The sequence below is a fragment of the Ambystoma mexicanum genome, chromosome 8, assembly GCF_040938575.1.
Source record: "Ambystoma mexicanum isolate Mex_15411 chromosome 8, UKY_AmexF1_1, whole genome shotgun sequence".
NCBI lineage: Eukaryota > Metazoa > Chordata > Amphibia > Caudata > Ambystomatidae > Ambystoma > Ambystoma mexicanum.
In genome coordinates, this window is record NC_090929.1 from 6,898,689 (window position 1) to 6,919,175 (window position 20,487).

General features: G+C 48.7%; 1 protein-coding gene across 2 annotated transcripts in view; it reads left to right on the forward strand.

Moving 5' to 3' along the window:
* The window catches only part of AK1 (adenylate kinase 1), a 1,026,690-nt gene that overhangs the window by 224,134 nt on the left and 782,069 nt on the right, over positions 1-20,487 (forward strand). For both annotated transcript variants that reach the window (XM_069609116.1, XM_069609117.1), the window contains exon 3: positions 5,635-5,796. In XM_069609116.1, the coding sequence (XP_069465217.1) occupies positions 5,635-5,796 (162 nt within the window). The remainder of the gene's footprint in view (positions 1-5,634; positions 5,797-20,487) is intronic.

Sequence of the window (20,487 nt, forward strand, 5' to 3'; positions counted from 1 at the left end):
GGTAGGGATGGGACAAAGATGGTTGGGATGGATGCCAGCATTATACTCCGCCCCTTCTGCCAAGGTGGTCGCTAATGGGACAGAATCCGCTAGAGAGAGGAACGAGACAAGGCTGCCCACTATCGCCCCTAACATATGCCTTGGTCATGGAGCCCTGCGCGATCTCGGTTCGGAATAACGAAGCAATCAACGGAGTACGAATAGGTGATTCCCACTGTAAAATTAGCCTATTTGCCGATGATGCGCTCCTCTATATCACAAAACCCTCACAAACGGTTCCCCAGATCCTGCGTGGTTTATGCGCTACGGAGATCTCTCAGGATTCAAGGTTAATCTGGGTAAATCGGTGGCATTCATAGGGGGACAGTTATCAGAAACTGAGACAGAATACGTAGAAGGGCTCCCCTTCCGACTCCAGAGGGACGGATTCCGATACCTCGGAGTTCAGGTCACACCCAACCCCACGGATCTCTTCCCCAACAACTTCACCCCACTCTGGACAGAGGTCAAGAGGGATATAAAGAGATGGGCGGGCTCAGGGTTCTCGTGGATGGCCCGTCTCAATTTGATTAAAATGGTAGTCCTCCCTAAATTCTTATTCCTGTTTCAGATGCTCCCCGTCCAAGTGCCCAAGACCTTTCTAACAGCAATAAAACGTACCCTTCTTAGATTTCTCTGGGCAGGCAAGAAACACAGGATCTCATACAAGGTCCTAACAAGGCCCAAGGAGGACGGAGGGGTGGGGTTCCCAGACTTTGAAACATATTATAAGGCAGCCCAGCTGAGAATCCTTACGGACCACTTTAATCCTGGGACAGAAAAGCAGTGGGTGATGATGGACAACAGGGTACTCGCCCCGGTCATGCTGGATGAGTGGCTGTGGGTCCCAAGATCACGTGTCCCAAGACGGGTCTTACACCATCGGGTACTGGGGGTTTTGTGGTCGATTTGGAAGGAAGGAGTCTACAATAGATGGCTCACCACTTGGCCCTCCCCGCTGAGCTGCATTTGGGCCTCCCCGTTTATAGAGAAGGTGGCCAAAACAGCCGACTACCAACAATGGTACAAGGCGGGTCACTTGTGGGTGGGAGGATCCTTCATGCCCCTACTAGACCTGGGGGAGGCCCTGGGGCTGGGCAAGCTATCACCGTTCCGCTACCTCCAGCTCAAGGGAGTCCTCACTGAACCCTCATGGGCAGACACCCTCAGGAGAGACCTAGCAGATTTTGAGAAAATGCTCGTCTCCACCCAGAGCTCTAGGGGGTTCATATTTCGCCTCTATAAACTCCTTCTGTTCTCGGTCCCTGGGGAACCCCCACCAGCCCGGACACAATGGGAGAAGGACCTGGGAGGGGCAATAGATGACAAGAGGTGGTCCAAGATGTGTAGCCGAGCCATCCGCTCAACGACCTCGCTTCAATACCGACACCAAGCCCTAAAGGTACTGCATAGGTGGCACTACCCCCCTCACCCTCCAGAGGATCGCCAGAATGAGACCAGGATACGACCCACATTGTTGGAATGCCGTAAAACGAAAGGTGACTACATACAGTTGTGGTGGACATGCCCTAGGGTACAGACATATTGGGGAGAGGTCCTATCTTGGATCAAAGGGGTCGACGGTGTGTGCAGGCCCCTCTGCCCTTGGGTACTCCTCTTTGGGATTGATGTAGGTGATAACCACGAAGAAACTCAGGGCCACATGTTACAGGTCATGCTGGTGGCAGCTAGGTGTTGCTTAGCCCAAAAGTGGAAGAACCCACACATGCCGGGGGAGAGAGACGGTGTCTCCAAGTTCCGGGCCATCTACGACATGGAGTTCCTGACACATTCCTTGATGAATCTAAATAAAACACTGAAGAACTCTGGCTTCCCTTTTTTGAGAAGTACGAACGTCCGACCTGAAGCGATAAAAGAACACCTAGGGACCCACAGGGACCTCAACATGCTGAGCCTAAGACATTTGTGCGCAAGAACTTTATGTCAGACTATGGTTAGGTCTTCACGTTAGGATTTGGGCAATTTTATTTATAATAGTTCCTTAAAAAACAAAAAGGTTTTGGAAACACGTCTGTTGTTTTGTCATAAAAGGCTGTCCTCAAGATGAAGCAACATTGACTTTATTAGGTTTTCCCTTGAGGGCAGGTTCTTTCTTTAAAAGACCCCCACTTTTCCCTGATTAATGTATTTTCTGGGAGGTGGGTATATTTCGTATATCTGGGACCTACAGTCCTTGCGTCAGCTTCTTTTTTTATTTCTGTTTTGTTTTTTTCTTTTGTCTTGCTGTTGTTAATATAGAACGTTTTTCCTATATTTCTGTGTGTTTTATAGACAGTAATGATCCTTGATCAGTCCTTATCTTCATTAGGGTTGATGGTACTGTATTCTGACATATTGCGTTCAAGTATGCAGGTACAGTGTTGTGATGAGCCGACCGGTTTCAGTGGTAGGAGACCACTTTCATCAGGGCTGAAATCAGTTTAACCATTTATGTTGCTGTTGGTTTTTTTTTAGGGCTAGAAATAGCTTCCTTACATGCATGCAGACCACTCCCCCAATTATTTGGTGTCTTCTCTTCTTGGGAGGGTCCTAGATGTATGGATGTAGGTTTCAGTCCTACTGCAGGTGCCACTGTGAATCAGACCTCTGCACAGGGTACCTCGACAGAGATCTCATTACAGCTTGTTGGGACATCTAGTGCTAGATTAGAACATAATCCACCATGCAGTCCCCATTGACCCAGGACCACTTGCACCACTGCAACCGGGCAACATAGCAGTGTGCTGCTGTGTGTTTACATGTTGCCAGGTTGCAGTGGTGCAGCCCAGGCCGTGGTAATTATCCCTGATGCTTGATCCAGGTCCTGAGTCAATGGGGACTGCATGGTGGATTATGTGCTAATCTAGCACTAGATGTCCCAACAAGCTGTAATGAGATCTCTGCCGAGGTACCCTGTGCAGAGGTCTGATTCACAGTGGCACCTGCAGTAGGACTGAAACCTACATCCATACATCTAGGACCCTCCCAAGAAGAGAAGACACCAAATAATTGGGGGACTGGTCCGCATGCATGTGAGGAAGCTATTTCTAGCCCTAAAAAAACACCAACAGCAACATAAATGATTAAACTGTTTTCAGCCCTGATGAAAGTGGTCTCCTACCACTGAAACCGGTCGGCTCATCACAACACTCTACCTGCATACTTGAACGCAATATGTCAGAATACAGTACCATCAACCCTAATGAAGATAAGGACTGATCAAGGATCATTGCTGTCTATAAAACACACAGAAATATAGGAAAAACTTTCTATATTAACAACAGCAAGACAAAAGAAAAAAAACAAAACAGAAATAAAAAAAGAAGCTGACGCGAGGACTGTAGGTCCCAGATATACGAAATATACCCACCTCCCAGAAAATACATTAATCAGGGAAAAGTGGTGGTCTTTTAAAGAAAGAACCTGCCCTCAAGGGAAAACCTAATAAAGTCAATGTTGCTTCATCTTGAGGACAGCCTTTTATGACAAAACAACAGAAGTGTTTCCAAAACCTTTTTGTTTTTTTAAGGAACTATTATAAATAAAATTGCCCAAATACTAACGTGAAGACACAATATCCAAGGGAAGATTTGGGTATTTGACCACCCAAATTGGTCCAGTAAGTGGATACCCAGACTATGGTTAGGAACACTCTCTGTGAACCTGCTGGACGAACTAAATACCAATGCTCAATCTACGGCTGCGGGTTAGGGTGGGGCGAGAGGGGTGGGAAATAAGGGTTATTGTTTAAATGTTTTTGGGGTGAAGATTGACGAAGCAGAATGCATAATGTAATAACCAAAAAATGGCAATAAAAATTTGATTTTAAAAAAAAATTCAACCACAATATCTAGTGAACAAAGGTCAGATAAACTGTGGATTTAAAAGATGACAAAGGATTCAATGTTAACATTTGTTTTTACAGTGCTAGAAGCATCAGGTTGTTTTAAAGTTTCATAATGAGCTGTGATTTAATGTATGGCTCATATCAGGGCTTGTCGACACTGTGTTAAGTGTTTCAAGTTCGGGCTGTTGGAAAACTATAATGTGGTCGGTGAGTAACGGAGTTCACAGAACAGTTCCGAACTCTCATCAGGACTTGACTTCTTTAGAGGCTTTGAAGTGGACAGAGTATTTGGTCGATAAATCATATAAACAGGAAATGTCAGTGAGTGCCACCAGAAAATGGCCGTGCTCTAGTTAACTAGTGCAAAAAGGGAACCTTGTCAACATACCGCTTGTCGGTTCGAGTGCGCTCTGGGGCTGTGGGCGGCAAGTGTGTAACTACACAAGGGACCGGTAATAATCAGGTAGGGTTTTACTTCAAGTTTATTTCAATGAAAGCTGAAGTATATAACATTGGGAGGAGCCTAGTACCTGTAAATAGTGACTTGCAAACTGGTCCGCTGAGAAATGGGAAGTACTTCACCTTTTAAAGTGCTACACCCAGTTTCTGCATCTATTTACAGAGTAGACAGTGAGCCATTTTCTGACCATTTCAGGTCGTTGTGTATTTCCGCACCTGACAGCTTTCGACATCTGTACGTGATTGATTCAACAATTTCCCATTTCTCAGCCTCTAAAGAAGTCAAGTCCTGATGAGAGTTCGGAACTGTTCTGTGAACTCCGTTACTCACCGACCACATTATAGTTTTCCAACAGCCCGAACTTGAAACACTTAACACAGTGCCGACAAGCCCTGATATGAGCCATACATTTAATCATAGCTCATTACGAAACATTATAACAACCTGATGCTTCTAGCACTCTCAAAACAAATGTTAACATTGAATCCTTTGTCATGTTTCAAATCCAGTTTATTTGACCTCTGTTCACTAGAGATTGTGGTCGAATTTTTAAACACAATTGTAATTGTCTAAATGTTCTCAATGTGTCTATTTTTCTAGAAAAAAAAATATTGTAACTTTATTTCTGTGCACTACTGGTGTAATCTAATTATGTTACACTAGGCCTTAGAATATTGTCTACAACTGCTCCAGTGATATCAGGGAGAGACAGCCTTTGACCCAGTCTCTGTTCTTTTGATACTGAAGGAAAGTAGCCACTCTGGGTGTCCAGTCCTGAAGAACAGAGGCCGGCCAATCTGGGTGTCCAGTCCTGAGAAACCACTCTGGGTGTCCAGTCCTGAAGGACAGAGGCCACTCTCGGTGTCCAGTCCTGAGAGGCCACTCTGGGTGTCCAGTCCTGAAGGACAGAGGCCACTCTGGGTGTCCTGTCATGAGAGGCCGCTCTGGGTGTCCAGTCCTGAGAAACCACTCTGTGTGTCCAGTCCTGAGAGGCCGCTCTGGGTGTCCAGTCCTGAGAAACCACTCTGGGTGTCCAGTCCTGAGAGGCCACTCTGAGTATTCAGTCCTGAGAGGCCACTCTGGGTGTCCAGTCCTGAGAGGCCACTCTGGGTGTCCAGTCCTGAGAGGCCACTCTGGGTGCCAGTCCTGAGAGGCCATTCTGGGTGTCCAGACTATACATCATTAATGTTCCTTAGGTCGGGGTGCAGCCATGCTGGGTGGTGTCCTAAGGGCTTGGATCTTGCCCCTGAAGGTGGCATGTTCTAACCTCATACTTGGTTCCCTTCAGATGCAATGCCAACACCATGTCGCCGATATGAGAGGCTGCCTCCAATCCAATCGCAATTTTCCATTGAGAGTGACTCCGACATGAAAGAATGCACCGGCCTGATTCAGGAGTACGAAATCTTCGACCGCAGCAGACCCCGCCCCAAGATCATCTTCATGATCGGTAAGCCCCCCCTTGCAATCCTTAAAGTACCTGGAAGGGTGCAGGTGAGTGAGTGCAGTGACTGTAAGTATGAGTCTCGGGAGGATAGCTCAGGGGCAATGCGCTAGCTTTGGAAGCAAGACGTCACGGGGCACCACAGGTTCTATCCACGCGTCCGCGCTTAGAAACCTCTGGGCATTAAGCGCGTTATAAATAACCTATCATATCATCTGAGTGACTGCAGTATAAGAGCAAGCGACGGATGTGTGTTTTCAGTGGCGTGATGAGTGGATGTTGCTGTGGGAGTGATGAGTGGGAGTGATTGCTGTGGGAGTGATGAGTGGGAGTGATTGCTGTGGGAGTGATGAGTGGGAGTGATTGTTGTGGTGGTGATTGTTGTGGGAGTGATGAGTGGGAGTGATTGCTGTGGTGGTGAATGCTGTGGGAGTGATGAGTGGGAGTGATTGCTGTGGGAGTGATGAGTGGGAGTGATGAGTGGGAGTGATTGCTGCGGTGGTGATTGCTGTGGGAGTGATGAGTGGGAGTGATTGCTGCGGTGTTGATTGCTGTGGGAGTGATGAGTGGGAGTGATGAGTGGGAGTGATTGCTGTGGTGGTGATTGCTGTGGGAGTGATGAGTGGGAGTGATTGCTGTAGGAGTGATGAGTGGGAGTGATTGCTGTGGTGGTGATTGCTGTGGGAGTGATGAGTGGGAGTGATTGCTGTGGGAGTGATGAGTGGGAGTGATTGCTGTGGGGGTGAATGCTGTGGGAGTGATGAGTGGGAGTGATTGCTGTGGGAGTGATGAGTGGGAGTGATGAGTGGGAGTGATTGCTGTGGTGGTGATTGCTGTGGGAGTGATGAGTGGGAGTGATTGCTGTGGTGGTGATTGCTGTGGGAGTGATGAGTGGGAGTGATTGCTGTGGTGGTGATTGCTGTGGGAGTGATGAGTGGGAGTGATTGCTGCGGTGGTGATTGCTGTGGGAGTGATGAGTGGGAGTGATGAGTGGGAGTGATTGCTGTGGTGGTGATTGCTGTGGGAGTGATGAGTGGGAGTGATTGCTGTGGGAGTGATGAGTGGGAGTGATTGCTGCAGTGGTGATTGCTGTGGGAGTGATTGCTGTGGTGGTGATTGCTGTGGGAGTGAGGAGTGGGAGTGATTGCTGTGGGAGTGATGAGTGGGGGGAGTGGTTGCTGTAGGAGTGATGAGTGGGAGTGATTGCTGCAGTGGTGATTGCTGTGGGAGTGATTGCTGTGGTGGTGATTGCTGTGGGAGTGATGAGTGGGAGTGATTGGTGTGGGAGTGATGAGTGGGAGTGGTTGCTGTAGGAGTGATGAGTGGGAGTGATTGCTGCGGTGGTGATTGCTGTGGGAGTGATGAGTGGGAGTGATTGCTGCGGTGGTGATTGCTGTGGGAGTGATGAGTGGGAGTGATTGCTGTGGTGGTGATTGCTGTGGGAGTGATGAGTGGGAGTGATTGCTGCGGTGGTGATTGCTGTGGGAGTGATGAGTGGGAGTGATTGCTGTGGTGGTGATTGCTGTGGGAGTGATGAGTGGGAGTGATTGCTGCGGTGGTGATTGCTGTGGGAGTGATGAGTGGGAGTGATTGCTGTGGTGGTGATTGCTGTGGGAGTGATTGCTGTGGTGGTGATTGCTGTGGGAGTGATGAGTGGGAGTGATTGCTGCGGTGGTGATTGCTGTGGGAGTGATGAGTGGGAGTGATTGCTGTGGTGGTGATTGCTGTGGGAGTGATGAGTGGGAGTGATTGCTGTGGTGGTGATTGCTGTGGGAGTGATGAGTGGGAGTGATTGCTGCGGTGGTGATTGCTGTGGGAGTGATGAGTGGGAGTGATTGCTGTGGTGGTGATTGCTGTGGGAGTGATGAGTGGGAGTGATTGCTGCGGTGGTGATTGCTGTGGGAGTGATGAGTGGGAGTGATTGCTGTGGTGGTGATTGCTGTGGGAGTGATGAGTGGGAGTGATTGCTGTGGTGGTGATTGCTGTGGGAGTGATGAGTGGGAGTGATTGCTGCGGTGGTGATTGCTGTGGGAGTGATGAGTGGGAGTGATTGCTGTGGTGGTGATTGCTGTGGGAGTGATGAGTGGGAGTGGTTGCTGTAGGAGTGATGAGTGGGAGTGATTGCTGCAGTGGTGATTGCTGTGGGAGTGATGAGTGGGAGTGATTGCTGCGGTGGTGATTGCTGTGGGAGTGATGAGTGGGAGTGATTGCTGTGGTGGTGATTGCTGTGGGAGTGATGAGTGGGAGTGATTGCTGCGGTGGTGATTGCTGTGGGAGTGATGAGTGGGAGTGATTGCTGTGGTGGTGATTGCTGTGGGAGTGATGAGTGGGAGTGATTGCTGCGGTGGTGATTGCTGTGGGAGTGATGAGTGGGAGTGATTGCTGTGGTGGTGATTGCTGTGGGAGTGATGAGTGGGAGTGATTGCTGTGGTGGTGATTGCTGTGGGAGTGATGAGTGGGAGTGATTGCTGCGGTGGTGATTGCTGTGGGAGTGATGAGTGGGAGTGATTGCTGTGGTGGTGATTGCTGTGGGAGTGATGAGTGGGAGTGATTGCTGTGGTGGTGATTGCTGTGGGAGTGATGAGTGGGAGTGATTGCTGCGGTGGTGATTGCTGTGGGAGTGATGAGTGGGAGTGATTGCTGTGGGGGTGAATGCTGTGGGAGTGATGAGTGGGAGTGATTGCTGTGGGAGTGATGAGTGGGAGTGATGAGTGGGAGTGATTGCTGTGGTGGTGATTGCTGTGGGAGTGATGAGTGGGAGTGATTGCTGTGGTGGTGATTGCTGTGGGAGTGATGAGTGGGAGTGATTGCTGTGGTGGTGATTGCTGTGGGAGTGATGAGTGGGAGTGATTGCTGCGGTGGTGATTGCTGTGGGAGTGATGAGTGGGAGTGATGAGTGGGAGTGATTGCTGTGGTGGTGATTGCTGTGGGAGTGATGAGTGGGAGTGATTGCTGTGGGAGTGATGAGTGGGAGTGATTGCTGCAGTGGTGATTGCTGTGGGAGTGATTGCTGTGGTGGTGATTGCTGTGGGAGTGATGAGTGGGAGTGATTGCTGTGGGAGTGATGAGTGGGAGTGGTTGCTGTAGGAGTGATGAGTGGGAGTGATTGCTGCAGTGGTGATTGCTGTGGGAGTGATTGCTGTGGTGGTGATTGCTGTGGGAGTGATGAGTGGGAGTGATTGCTGTGGGAGTGATTGCTGTGGGAGTGGTTGCTGTAGGAGTGATGAGTGGGAGTGATTGCTGCAGTGGTGATTGCTGTGGGAGTGATGAGTGGGAGTGATTGCTGCGGTGGTGATTGCTGTGGGAGTGATGAGTGGGAGTGATTGCTGTGGTGGTGATTGCTGTGGGAGTGATGAGTGGGAGTGATTGCTGCGGTGGTGATTGCTGTGGGAGTGATGAGTGGGAGTGATTGCTGTGGTGGTGATTGCTGTGGGAGTGATGAGTGGGAGTGATTGCTGCGGTGGTGATTGCTGTGGGAGTGATGAGTGGGAGTGATTGCTGTGGTGGTGATTGCTGTGGGAGTGATGAGTGGGAGTGATTGCTGTGGTGGTGATTGCTGTGGTGGTAATTGCTGTGGTGGTGATTGCTGTGGGAGTGATGAGTGGGAGTGATTGCTGTGGTGGTGATTGCTGTGGGAGTGATGAGTGGGAGTGATTGCTGTGGGGGTGATTGCTGTGGGAGTGATGAGTGGGAGTGATTGCTGTGGTGGTGAATGCTGTGGGAGTGATGAGTGGGAGTGATTGCTGTGGGGGTGTACGCATGAGTTACTGCAATGGTAGAGTAATGTACTTTATTTCGGGTTTCACCATTAACAGTAAATAAAATTTCACACAAAATCATCATATTTTCTAACACAATTAAAATACTCTCACCAAACGATTAAAAGCTTCAACAACACATCTAGATCGGTCATGTGTGAAATGCACATCTACGCATGACGGGACACAATTCATAGCCTCTGCAACATGCCTGATGTTATTAGCGGTAAAAGTTTTTCAGCCATAAACGTCTCAAATCCTAAAATTTTTGACAAAAAAATAAAAAGTGGATTTAATCCTCCTCCTCAGAGCCACTACCACTTATAGAAAATTTAGAATTAAAAATCATATCATTTATCGCTGTCATTATCACACATGGCCAGCACGGAGGCGCGCCAGCGTGGGTTGCACCACACTCACATGATTACATTAATTAAAGAGACTCTTTACTTATTATCAAGAAATTAATTTACCTAAAGGTGGTGCCCGCTTATACAGTTTTTTGCAAAACATTGACACTTATCATAGTCAGTGAATGGACAGCACTGAGAGCAAAATATTCACAATAAATCCTACGGGCCTGCCTTAAAAACCCTAAGCAGCTCATTTTTTCCACGCTATTTGTTGGCAGCACAAAGTTTCTTCCTCTGGCTTTCATGAGTAATTGATGTTTGGTGATTGTACCCCGCCTGAACTCACCAAGAGCGACACCCCACTTCTTACACACGCTGGCACAATGCTTGTGCCAGGGACACTCAGTCTTTTCCGTGTCTTCACATATTAGGATTCAGAGATACAGAGGAATGTAATTTGCGATAGTACCCTAAGAGCCTAAATTCAGCCTGTACCCCAATACTGAGTACCACCAGCTCTAATGCAAGGGGAGTTCCTGGAGGGCTAGGGATCACCCCTATCAATGTTCTTAAGCAGATTCCGAGTACTCGGTCCAAAGAAGTCCCGCTTGCCCTTCCCCACAGCTCACTTCCATATAATATGGCAGAATAAATCTTAGCCTCAACGGCTTGAATGCTTTTATCAAAGCAGAAATCGCCACAATTTTGACAAAATCGTCTAAGACCACATGAACTAGTCCATAGGCGGTGCTGCAGAATTGGTAAATGCAAAGACCGCTGGCATTTTCCTGCAAACACGACGCCCAGATTGCAATATGAGTCCCACCACTCTTAGCTTAATCCCGTCTATGCACCAGTTATATTTATTTTCATGTTTTAAACCAAAAACAACAATCTTAGTTTTATTTAAGTTCAGTTTCGCCCCATTGCTTTTGAAGTACTTAGATGTATGGGCCATGCTACTAGCCAGCCCCCTAGGAGTCAGATCTAGAGGGGCTGCATCGTCTGCATATGGGAGTGAAGGATACGGCACCCCATTCAAACTAGGGGGTAAAGAATCCAACCCAGGTGTGGGTGTCATAAAATCAGATAGAAAAATAATAAATAAAAGCGGGGCAAGTGGGCAGCCCTGAGGCACTTCTTTATTCGTAGGAAACTCACTAACAGAGAATGACTTCTAACAAAGGCCCTGGTGTTCGAATACAGACGTACAATCGATTGAGGTAAGGCAGGAAACCATGTCTCTGAAGTTTGGCCCACAATAGAAGTTGTTCAATAGAGTCAAAGGCCTTTGCTAGATCCAGGAAGGCAGCGTACACAACTCCTCTTCTTACCTTTACACACTTGGAACAATGGCGGTATAGGAGTGAGTGTTTGCAGCAGAGGGGTTAGAGTGGGTGTCTGCAGTGGAGGAGTAGGAGTATGTGCTTTTTTTCATTGGAGTGCTACGAGTAAGGGTTTGCATTGAAGGGATAGCGGTGAGTGACTGAGTTGGACAAATACAGCTAGGTTCTTGCTGTGGGGGGTTAAAGGTAAGGGATATACTACTAGAATACAGTAGACATGTAGGATTTGATAAACTTGTAATTGTAATTGTTTATGTATGTATTGCACTTGGATATGGGGAGCTTATGGGATGTAGGGTACTTGTGGGGTGTGGTGAGCTTGTAGTATATTGTGAACTTGTGGGATGTAGTCAGGTTGTACAGTGTGGTGAGCTTGTGGGATGTGATGAGCATGTAGGATGTGGTGTGCTTGTACAATATAGTACGCTTGTATATGGTGAGCTTGTGAGATGTGGTCAGGTTGTATGGTGTGTTGAGCTTGTGTGATGTGATGAATTTGAAGGATGTGCTGCGCTTGAGAATTGCGCTTGTAAGATGTATGAGCGTGTGGGATGTGGTGTGATTGTAGGATGGCCTGAACTTGTAGGACATTACAAGCCTCTAGGATATGTTGAGCTTACAGGGCGTGATGGGAAAGATTGTGGGGTGTAGCAAGCTTTTAGGATGTGGTGATTATATAAGATATGGCAAGTTTGTGGTATGTTATGAGATTTTGGAAGGTGATGAGCTTTTGGGATGTGGTGAGCTTGTGGGGTGTGCTGAGCTTGTGGGGTGTGCTGAGCTTGAGGGGTGCACTGAGACTGTGGGGTGAGGGGAGCTTGTGGGATGTGGTGAGCATATGGGGTGTGGTGAGCCTGTGGGATGTGGTGAGCTTGTGGGGTATGGCAAGCATGTGGGGTGTGGTGAGCTTGTGGGATATGGTGGGATATGGTGAGCTTGTGGGGTGTGGTGAGCTTGTGGGCGTGGTGATCTTGTGGGATGTTCTGAGCTTGTGGGATGTGCTGAGCTTGTGGGGTGTGGTGAGCCTGTGGGGTGTGCTGAGCTTGTGGGATGTGGTGAGCTTGTGGGATGTGGTGAGTGTGTGGGGTGTGGTAAGCTTGCGGGATGTGGTGAGCTTGTTGGGTGTGGTGAGCTTTTGGGGTGAGGTGATCTTGTGGGATGTGGTGAGCGTGTGGGATGTTCTGAGCTTGTGGGGTGTGGTGAGCCTGTGGGGTGTGCTGAGCTTGAGGGATGTAGTGAGCTTGTGGGCTGTGGTGAGCTTGTGGGGTGTAGTGCGCATGTGGGACATGGTGAGCGTGTGGGGTGTGCTGAGCTTGCGGGTGTACTGAGCTTGTGGGATGTGGTGATCTTGTGGGTGTGCTGAGCTTGTGGGATGTGGTGAGCTTGTGGGGTGTGCTGAGCTTGTGGGATGTGGTGAGGTTGTGGGATGTGGGGAGCTTGTGGGATGTGGTGAGCATGTGTGGTGTGCTGAGCTTGTTGGGTGTGGCAAGCTTGTGGGGTGTGGCGAGCATGTGAGGTGTGGTGAGCTTGTGGGATGTGGTGAGCTTGTGGGGTGTGCTGAGCTTGTGGGATGCGGTGAGGTTGTGGGATGTGGGGAGCTTGTGGGATGTGGTGAGCATGTGTGGCGTGCTGAGCTTGTGGGGTGTGGCAAGCTTGTGGGGTGTGGCGAGCATGTGAGGTGTGTTGAGCATGTGGGGTGTGGTGAGCTTGTGGGATTTGGTGAGCTTATGGGGTGTGGTGAGCTTGTGGGGTGTTGTGGTCCTGTGGGATGTGGTGAGGTTGTGGGATGTGGGGAGCTTGTGGGATGTGGTGAGCATGTGTGGTGTGCTGAGCTTTTGGGGTGTGGTGAGCTTGTGGGGTGTGCTGAGCTTGTGGGGTGGGCTGAGCTTGTGAGTGGTGAGCTTTTGGGGTGTGGTGAGCGTGTGGGATGTGGTGAGCCTGTGAGGTGTGTTGAGCTTCTGGGGTGTGCTGAGCTTCTGGGGTGTGCTTAGCTTGTGGGATGTGGTGAGCTTGTGGGATGTAGTGAGCCTGTATGATGTGGTGAGCCTGTGGGGTGTGGTGAGCCTGTGAGGTGTGGTGAGCTTGTGGTATGTGGTGAGCTTATGGGGCGTGCTGAGCTTGTGGGATGTGGTGAGTTTGTGGGTGTGGTGAGCTTGGGGGATGTGGTGAGCTTGTGGGAAGTGCTGAGCTTGTGAGGCATGGTGATCCTGTGGCTGTGGTGAGCTTGTGGGATGTGGTGAGCCTGTGGGTGTGCTGAGCTTGTGGGATGTGGTGACCTTGTGGGATTTGGTGAGCTTGTGGGGTTTGGTGAACTTGTGGGATGTGGTGAGCGTGTGCGGTGTGCTGAGCTTGTGGGATGTGGTGAGATAGTGGGATGTGGTGAGCTTGTGGTATGTGGTGAGCTTGTGGGGTGTGGTGAACTTGTGGGTGTTAGGCAGAATCACATGCAGTACCCTTTGGGAACACTACATGCAATTAAGACTACACGTGTCAGTACAAATTCACCTTTGGTACAAGCCTGTACTACACAGTAAAGTGGTAGTGATGGCTGAGCAGCCAGACATATCTCAAGAGTTGAGTGAGCAGTAGAACAAGTTACACAAAGGACCAACAAATACAGTGATTCAAACACTTTACTCAAGGTTTCTTGGTAAAAGAATATACATTTGTTTACACCGTTATTTGGAAAACATTCCACTAGCAAGAGCAGCTCAGAATCATACACTACTATACTACAAATACACAGCCAAATAAGTTACTGAACAAGTTCAGCTCCCCTGAAGTGGGAGCAAAATGGCACTTCAGATACTTTAAAAAGGGATAAAAAAGACAAGGTTATGAAAATAGACAGCCCAAATGCTTTCATAGACAGGGCAAAGGGTTTCAATAAACTACAACCAGCAATTCAGTTCATAGGCCTGGGCCAAATCAATGGTTGCAAGTCTTTTGTATAGGATAGCACAGTTCTGGTAGTAAATGGTTAAGTCTTTGCCACGGATTTTAGACGAATTTGGCTAGGCAAAAAGTTTGACGAATGTTTAGGGAAGGACAAGCCTTCGAAGTCGGGAAAGTTTCACAAACTTTCTCTGTGGCCAAAAAGTTTTCGGGACCGCGTTTGCACAGTACCTTTAAAGTGAAGAAGTGGAACACTTTGCCTGAAATCTCACCTGTTTATCTTTCAACGTCTTGGACTGGGGTTTTACCTTCTTCCGGACAGCTCGGGTCTTGTAGAGACACGGTCGCATATCCTCCGTCGCCAGCGTGCAGGTGAATCCGACCGAGGTGAGTATGCATTCAATTCCAGGGAGGAACAGCAAGAATTTGCAGAGTCCCGGGAGGAAGGAAGCCAGGAAGGAACCAGGACAAGTACAAGGGCGGTAAGGAATAAGTGCCACGGGCGACAAGGCCCTGGGAAGGAGAGCGCTGAAAAGACAGCTAAGGGTAGAGGAGGGGCTCACAGAACCTGGAAAGTAAGAGTACGAGCACAAGGAAAGTACGACCACACTTGCCGAAGTTCGGGAAGTTAGCATTGAGACGCGAAGCGCCGTGGGGGTGTGTCTCTTTTCAAGGAACTGGCGAACTCCTGGAAACACTAGAGCGGTAGTCACGCACTAACGTCGGCCATGTTGGGTGCACCTTGGAAGGAATGTAGCAATGTCTTATGGACCACATAGTCCAGAAGGGGCTAAAACGTCGAATCATGACAAGAAGAGCGTAGCTGAGGCAGTTGTTCCTGGCAGTTCGGGCAGATCTTGCAGTTCCTGAGCTTCAGTCATGGGGACAAAAAGGAGGACGTCGGGAGGTTCCTGCACTGCCCAGGGATGAGGCCAAAAGCTTGGCAAAACGTCGGTTTAAGGTGTGAGTGCCTTAAAGATCACAAACTGGTATCCTTCCCACTGGCTATCCAGTTTTCCACAGCACTCTGCAGAAAATTCGACCAGGAGGGGGTGGTGTCCAGGCGGCTTACAAGTTGGTTGTTCTCACCAAACTCAAGGGAAAAAGTTAACCTTGAAGGGCTTCTCTATCAATGGAGTTTCAGGCAATTCGGACCTGCAGCAGGGCTTCACCTGTCCTCCAGGAGATGCAGCAGTCCTCTTCCTTCAGCTCGTCTTCGGTTCTTTTGTTCCAGTGGTCGATTCTGCTTTCCAAGTCCCAGAGACCTGCTTTTAAACAGTTTTCGCCAGAGTGCATTCGGGTTTCCTAGGAGACTAAGCACAGGGGGTTTCGGGCACCTCCCTCACATCCTCTCCATCCCACTGAAGCACTGAAGCCCGCCAAAGGCCAACGAACAAAGGGACCAAATCTGGTTCGCCCGCAGAGACAAACACAAGAAGGACCTTTCCTAAAAGAAATGGTGAAGAAAGATGACCAGAGGCTGTTTTTACAGATAGGTCTTGGGCGCCATATTGGAAAACATGGCTGACCCGATTTTTAGCTACCGTTGTTAGTGGTTGGGAAAAATCATGGTCGATTGATCTAAACCACTGCCACCAGCCATTTAAAGTAGGAAAGGGTAACATTTGACTGTTACATGAGTGTTTTGAATCAGGGGAAGCTAGGCAACCCCTCCAGCACTCTATAGGAAGATAGTGTGTGCTAGGTCTGTAAATTTAAAGAGACTAGTAAAGTCAATTTAACTTTACATGCTCTGGGTGATGGTAGTCAGTACCAGAGAAGGTATTTAAACCTTGGGAAGTCTGAAAGACATCCCTGTGCCACTGCACTGAAGGTGCTGTGTGACACACAGAAAAAGAGGATGCCTCTGGAGTTGTTTAAAACTCCATAACCAAAGAATACAAAAGTAAAACACACATCAAAATACATGGAAGAGTGGGTAAAAAGGCTCACACTCTTCCCAGGTAAAAAAATCAAATCCTAGAAATCCAGCAAAGTTGCTGGGGGTCTCAAAAGGTAAGGGAAATTGGCACATTTTAAGAATTCTCCCTAACACTCGTCCCCCCCGGACTAAGGGACAGGAGGATTTAATCCACTCCTGGATGAATCTCCTTACTCAGTCGGTCAAATATCCTGGAGAAACCATCAGCATTTTGGTGGTGACACCCAGACCTGTGTTCAATGGTAAAATCAAACCCTTGCAGGCTGAATGACCATCTCAGTAGTTTTGGGTTTTCCCCTTTCATTTGCATCAACCATCTCAAGGGTTGGTGGTCAGTCTGAATCACAAAAGTAGATCCAAACAAGTATGGTCTAAACTTCTTCAGTGACCACACAATAGCAAAGCACTCACGCTCAATGGTTGCCCACCTTGTTTCTGGTTCCTTCAGCTTGCGGCTGATGAAGGAAATGTGGTGCTCCCTACCTTTCTCATCCAGCTGACTCAGACCTGCACCTATACCTGTATTTGAAGCATCTGTCTGCACAATGAAGGTTTGGTTATAGTCAGGAGCTCATAAGACTGGAGCTTGACAAAGGGATTTCTTAACTCCTTCAAATGCTTGAGTGCACTCCTCATTCCACCTGATCTTTTTAGGAAATTTGGGTGAGGAGATCACATTCAATGGAGAAGCTATGGTCCCATAGTTCTCTATAATGTTCCTATAGTAACCAGTGAGGCCTAGGAAGTCTCTCACTTTGGTTTGAGTAGTAGGGGTGGCCCAGTTTTGTACAGCTTGTACTTTGCTAGGCAATGGCCTGATTTCACCTCCTCCTACCTCATGTCCAAGGTAGACCACTTTGCTCTGACCAATTTGACATTTACTTGCCTTTATGGTCAGATGGGCCTGCTCAAGAGCCTGCAAAACCTATCCTAAGTAGTCAACATGTGCTTTCCAAGCAGAGCTGAACACTGCAATGTCATCCAAGTGTGCCATGCAGAAGTACTCCATCCCATTCAGAACTTGAATAACCATCCTTTGGAATGTAGCAGGTGCATTCTTTAGTCCAAAAGACATTCCCTTAAAATGGTAGAGGCCTGCTGGGGTTGAGAATGCAGTTTTCTCCTTGGTATGGTTTGTCAGGGCTATTTGCCAATAGCCTGAAGTGAGATCAAGGGAGGAACAGCACTGCCCCTCTAGCCGACAGAGACCCTGATGAGAGAGAGGCAAGTGAGACTCATGAGACAGGGAGGAACAGCACTGCACCTTCAGCCGACAGAGACTTTGATGAGAGAGAGAGGCATGTGAGACTAATGGCAGGGAATCCAGTAAGGATGAGTGCTGGGATGCTTGACTGCACTCTCCCATCGTTGCATCAAGGGCTGGGCAAGTCCTATGGCCTGTCCATGAAGGAGTGGCCTACACTGGTCTCTGATTGGATGGCATTGTAGGTCCTGCCCTGCCTGCTTCCAGATGTGAGGGCTGGGAGGGAGCAAGGATTGCGTGCCCCTTCCATGCTTCCATGTGCTGCGTCCCCCTCACTAACCCCTCGCTAGAACCCAGAGGGAGATACATGTGGCCGGGTGAGAAGAAAACTGTTGAGACCCAAAACCCACTTTAGACACTCAGGGGCACTTGCTGGCTTTGCTCTTTTCAGGTGGAATTCTATCGGTATTGCTATATCCGCCAGTCCCCCAGACCCCCCTCCTGCTTACTAACTGCTGTGCTTCTCTCATCATTGACACAGGATTATCCTACCATAGAATCAGTCATAGATTAGAGGCTGGTGTTTACAACAAGTGTGCATCCAGCCTGTCCCGCCAGTGCATGTATAAGATTTCATCTATATGGAGGATGGATTAATTTACCTCGGAGGCATCCACAGTATACATGGTAGGGGTGAATCCATGGGGCGTGCCCTCAATATCCAACCATAAGGGGTGTAAACGGGGGCGGACCCAGGGTCGGACTGGGACAGGAAATAGGCCCCATGCCCAAAATAAAGTGGCCCACCCCTTGCTTCAAAAAAGAGGCCCACCCCTCGCCTCCAAAAAGTGGCCCACCCCTAGCCTAAAAAAAAGCAGCCCTTAAAACCATCATCCATGAATCGCGTCAATTCACGACTTTACAGAAAATGCTATTTATCGAGGGTTCATGTGTCTGTTACATTACAACACAACTCATGAAATAACATTACTTTGCATACAGTTCTGTGACAGGGTCCAGAGCTCTGAGGCGCAGGAGTGGCATGAACCAACCACGCCCACTGCAGTTTTGGGATCTGCTGCAAGTCGATGCTTATACAGAGCTCCACAACCCCAGCAGGGAAGGAGGATTAGGGTGACGATGGTTGGATAGGAGGGTGGGATGTAGGGAAACCGGAATGATATTTAGGGAGACGTTATGGATAGGTTGGGGATGTTACGATAACTTTTTGATCACTGTGCACGCTTCCAGCATAGAAACACACGTCCCTGCTTCTGACTCTACACACATATTCAATATCACTATCGCAGTATACAAAGGCACAGCAACATAATGAACACACATGAGGTAGTGCAGCACTTAGCTTAGGTTAGTTGTCACCAGAGTGTCCCTTGTTGTCGGCTGCGGTTTCGTTGTGGCAGGATGTGTCGTAGTAGTTGTTCAAATGCTGAAAGAGAGTGCTTCAACTAGTGCACATATCAAAGACTGGCACATGTGGGTGTTCACGTGCTTGTACACATGCAAGAGATTTAGAGAGGCAGTACGCACGTTGTTAGGCGGAAACCTGTGCAGTTCCCTCTGGGACCACTGCAAAAGATTTAGGACTACAGGTGTTTGGCGGTGAACCCACTTGGTAGCAGTCTGTACACCACCCAGATTCACTTGGTAGCTGTGGCTGAGAAGTCAGACTTCCCTCAAGAAGAGTTGAGCAGTATGTGGAGTATACAAAATAGGGCAATTCTTCACAGCAAGACAAGCAAGCATGCAACGAGGCTTAGTGTAACGATATTAAGGTATTAATTTATAGCAAAACATCTATGAAAAACACTAAGGCAAATCACGGCAAACAAATCAAACACAATTCCTCTACGAAGTAGAAAACGATCAATCCCCCTAGCAAAATATCGACAACTCTAGGTTCTACTGGTACCACTTATTTTCAGACAGAGGTGTATACCTCAACTTAGATGACACTCGAACATTAGTTAGGACGGGAGAGAAAAAAATAGGCAGGTTATGAAATCAACACAGTTCAATCCTACGCGGATAAAATGCAAGGCAGGAAGGCAAGAATCACAATAGATCGTAAAGTTCAGAGGCCAGGCCCACTCGGACAGAGGCAAGGCGCGATGTCCCAAAAAGTCTCTAGTGGAGATGCATTCAAGTCTTTATAGCAAATTGTTATCGGCAGATTGAACCAGTTCAGAACAAAGAATGAGAAAAGCTTGGAGGCGACCCAACGGAACGGAGAGGATTAAGACACCTCACTCGAACCGATCGAAAGGGAAGCCAGGCGGACACGGTACCTTGTTGTGGAGGGCAGCTCCGGCGGGGGCAGTTGTTCCTGGTGGTGGATGCACGTCGGGTCTTTGCCAAGAGTAGAGAGGATCTCGTCGTCGAAGAAAATGAAGTCCGGTGCACCACCAGGGAAGAGACCAGCCGCGGAGTGCTCTGTCACAAGGCACCCCTTTTGGTCGCGGTTCAGGGGTAGTGGCTATCCGGTTGCCGAGGTGCTCTGCATGGGCAATTCGACCACTGCGTCCTGAGGCGAATAAAAAGCAAAGGGGACTGGTTGTTCCCACCAGTCAGGGGAAGAGACTCTCGGGCAGGGAGATCTCCTCTGTCGTCGGGAAGTGGTGAGTCGGTTCCGCAGGGCTCCACCAGAGGTGTCGTCGTGCAGGTCGGCTCAGCGTTACCCTCGTCGGATTCTTAGGTCCTGTGGCGACTTCTGAAGATCCAGTCCCAAAAGACCTGCTTTTATGCAGAAAACCCCCATTCATTCAGCCTAGCTGTCAATCAACACATGCTAAGTGGTGAGCGGGAAGGCTCACCACCTGGGCCAATCACTCCAGAGTGCGACCGGAGTTGGCAAGGGAACTCGGTCCAGGGTGCCTAAACCCCCTCCCACACCCCTGTGCTAACCCAGACAGAATGGCACCACTTTGGAGGGTCTCTGTACAGAGCCCCCCAAAAGTGGAACAAAGGGCTCAACCTTTGGTTTAGGAGTCACAGAGACGAACACAGACGCCATTTTACAAACCGAGTTCTGGCAGAAAATATCATCCGATAAACTTATTTAAGATAAGTAGACCGGTGGTACGTTAGAGATTAACGAGAAAAAGTATCATACTCCAACAATGGGACGAATCCCATAGGGTTATGTTCGGGGTCGAACATAACAAGTAGTTTCCACTGCCAC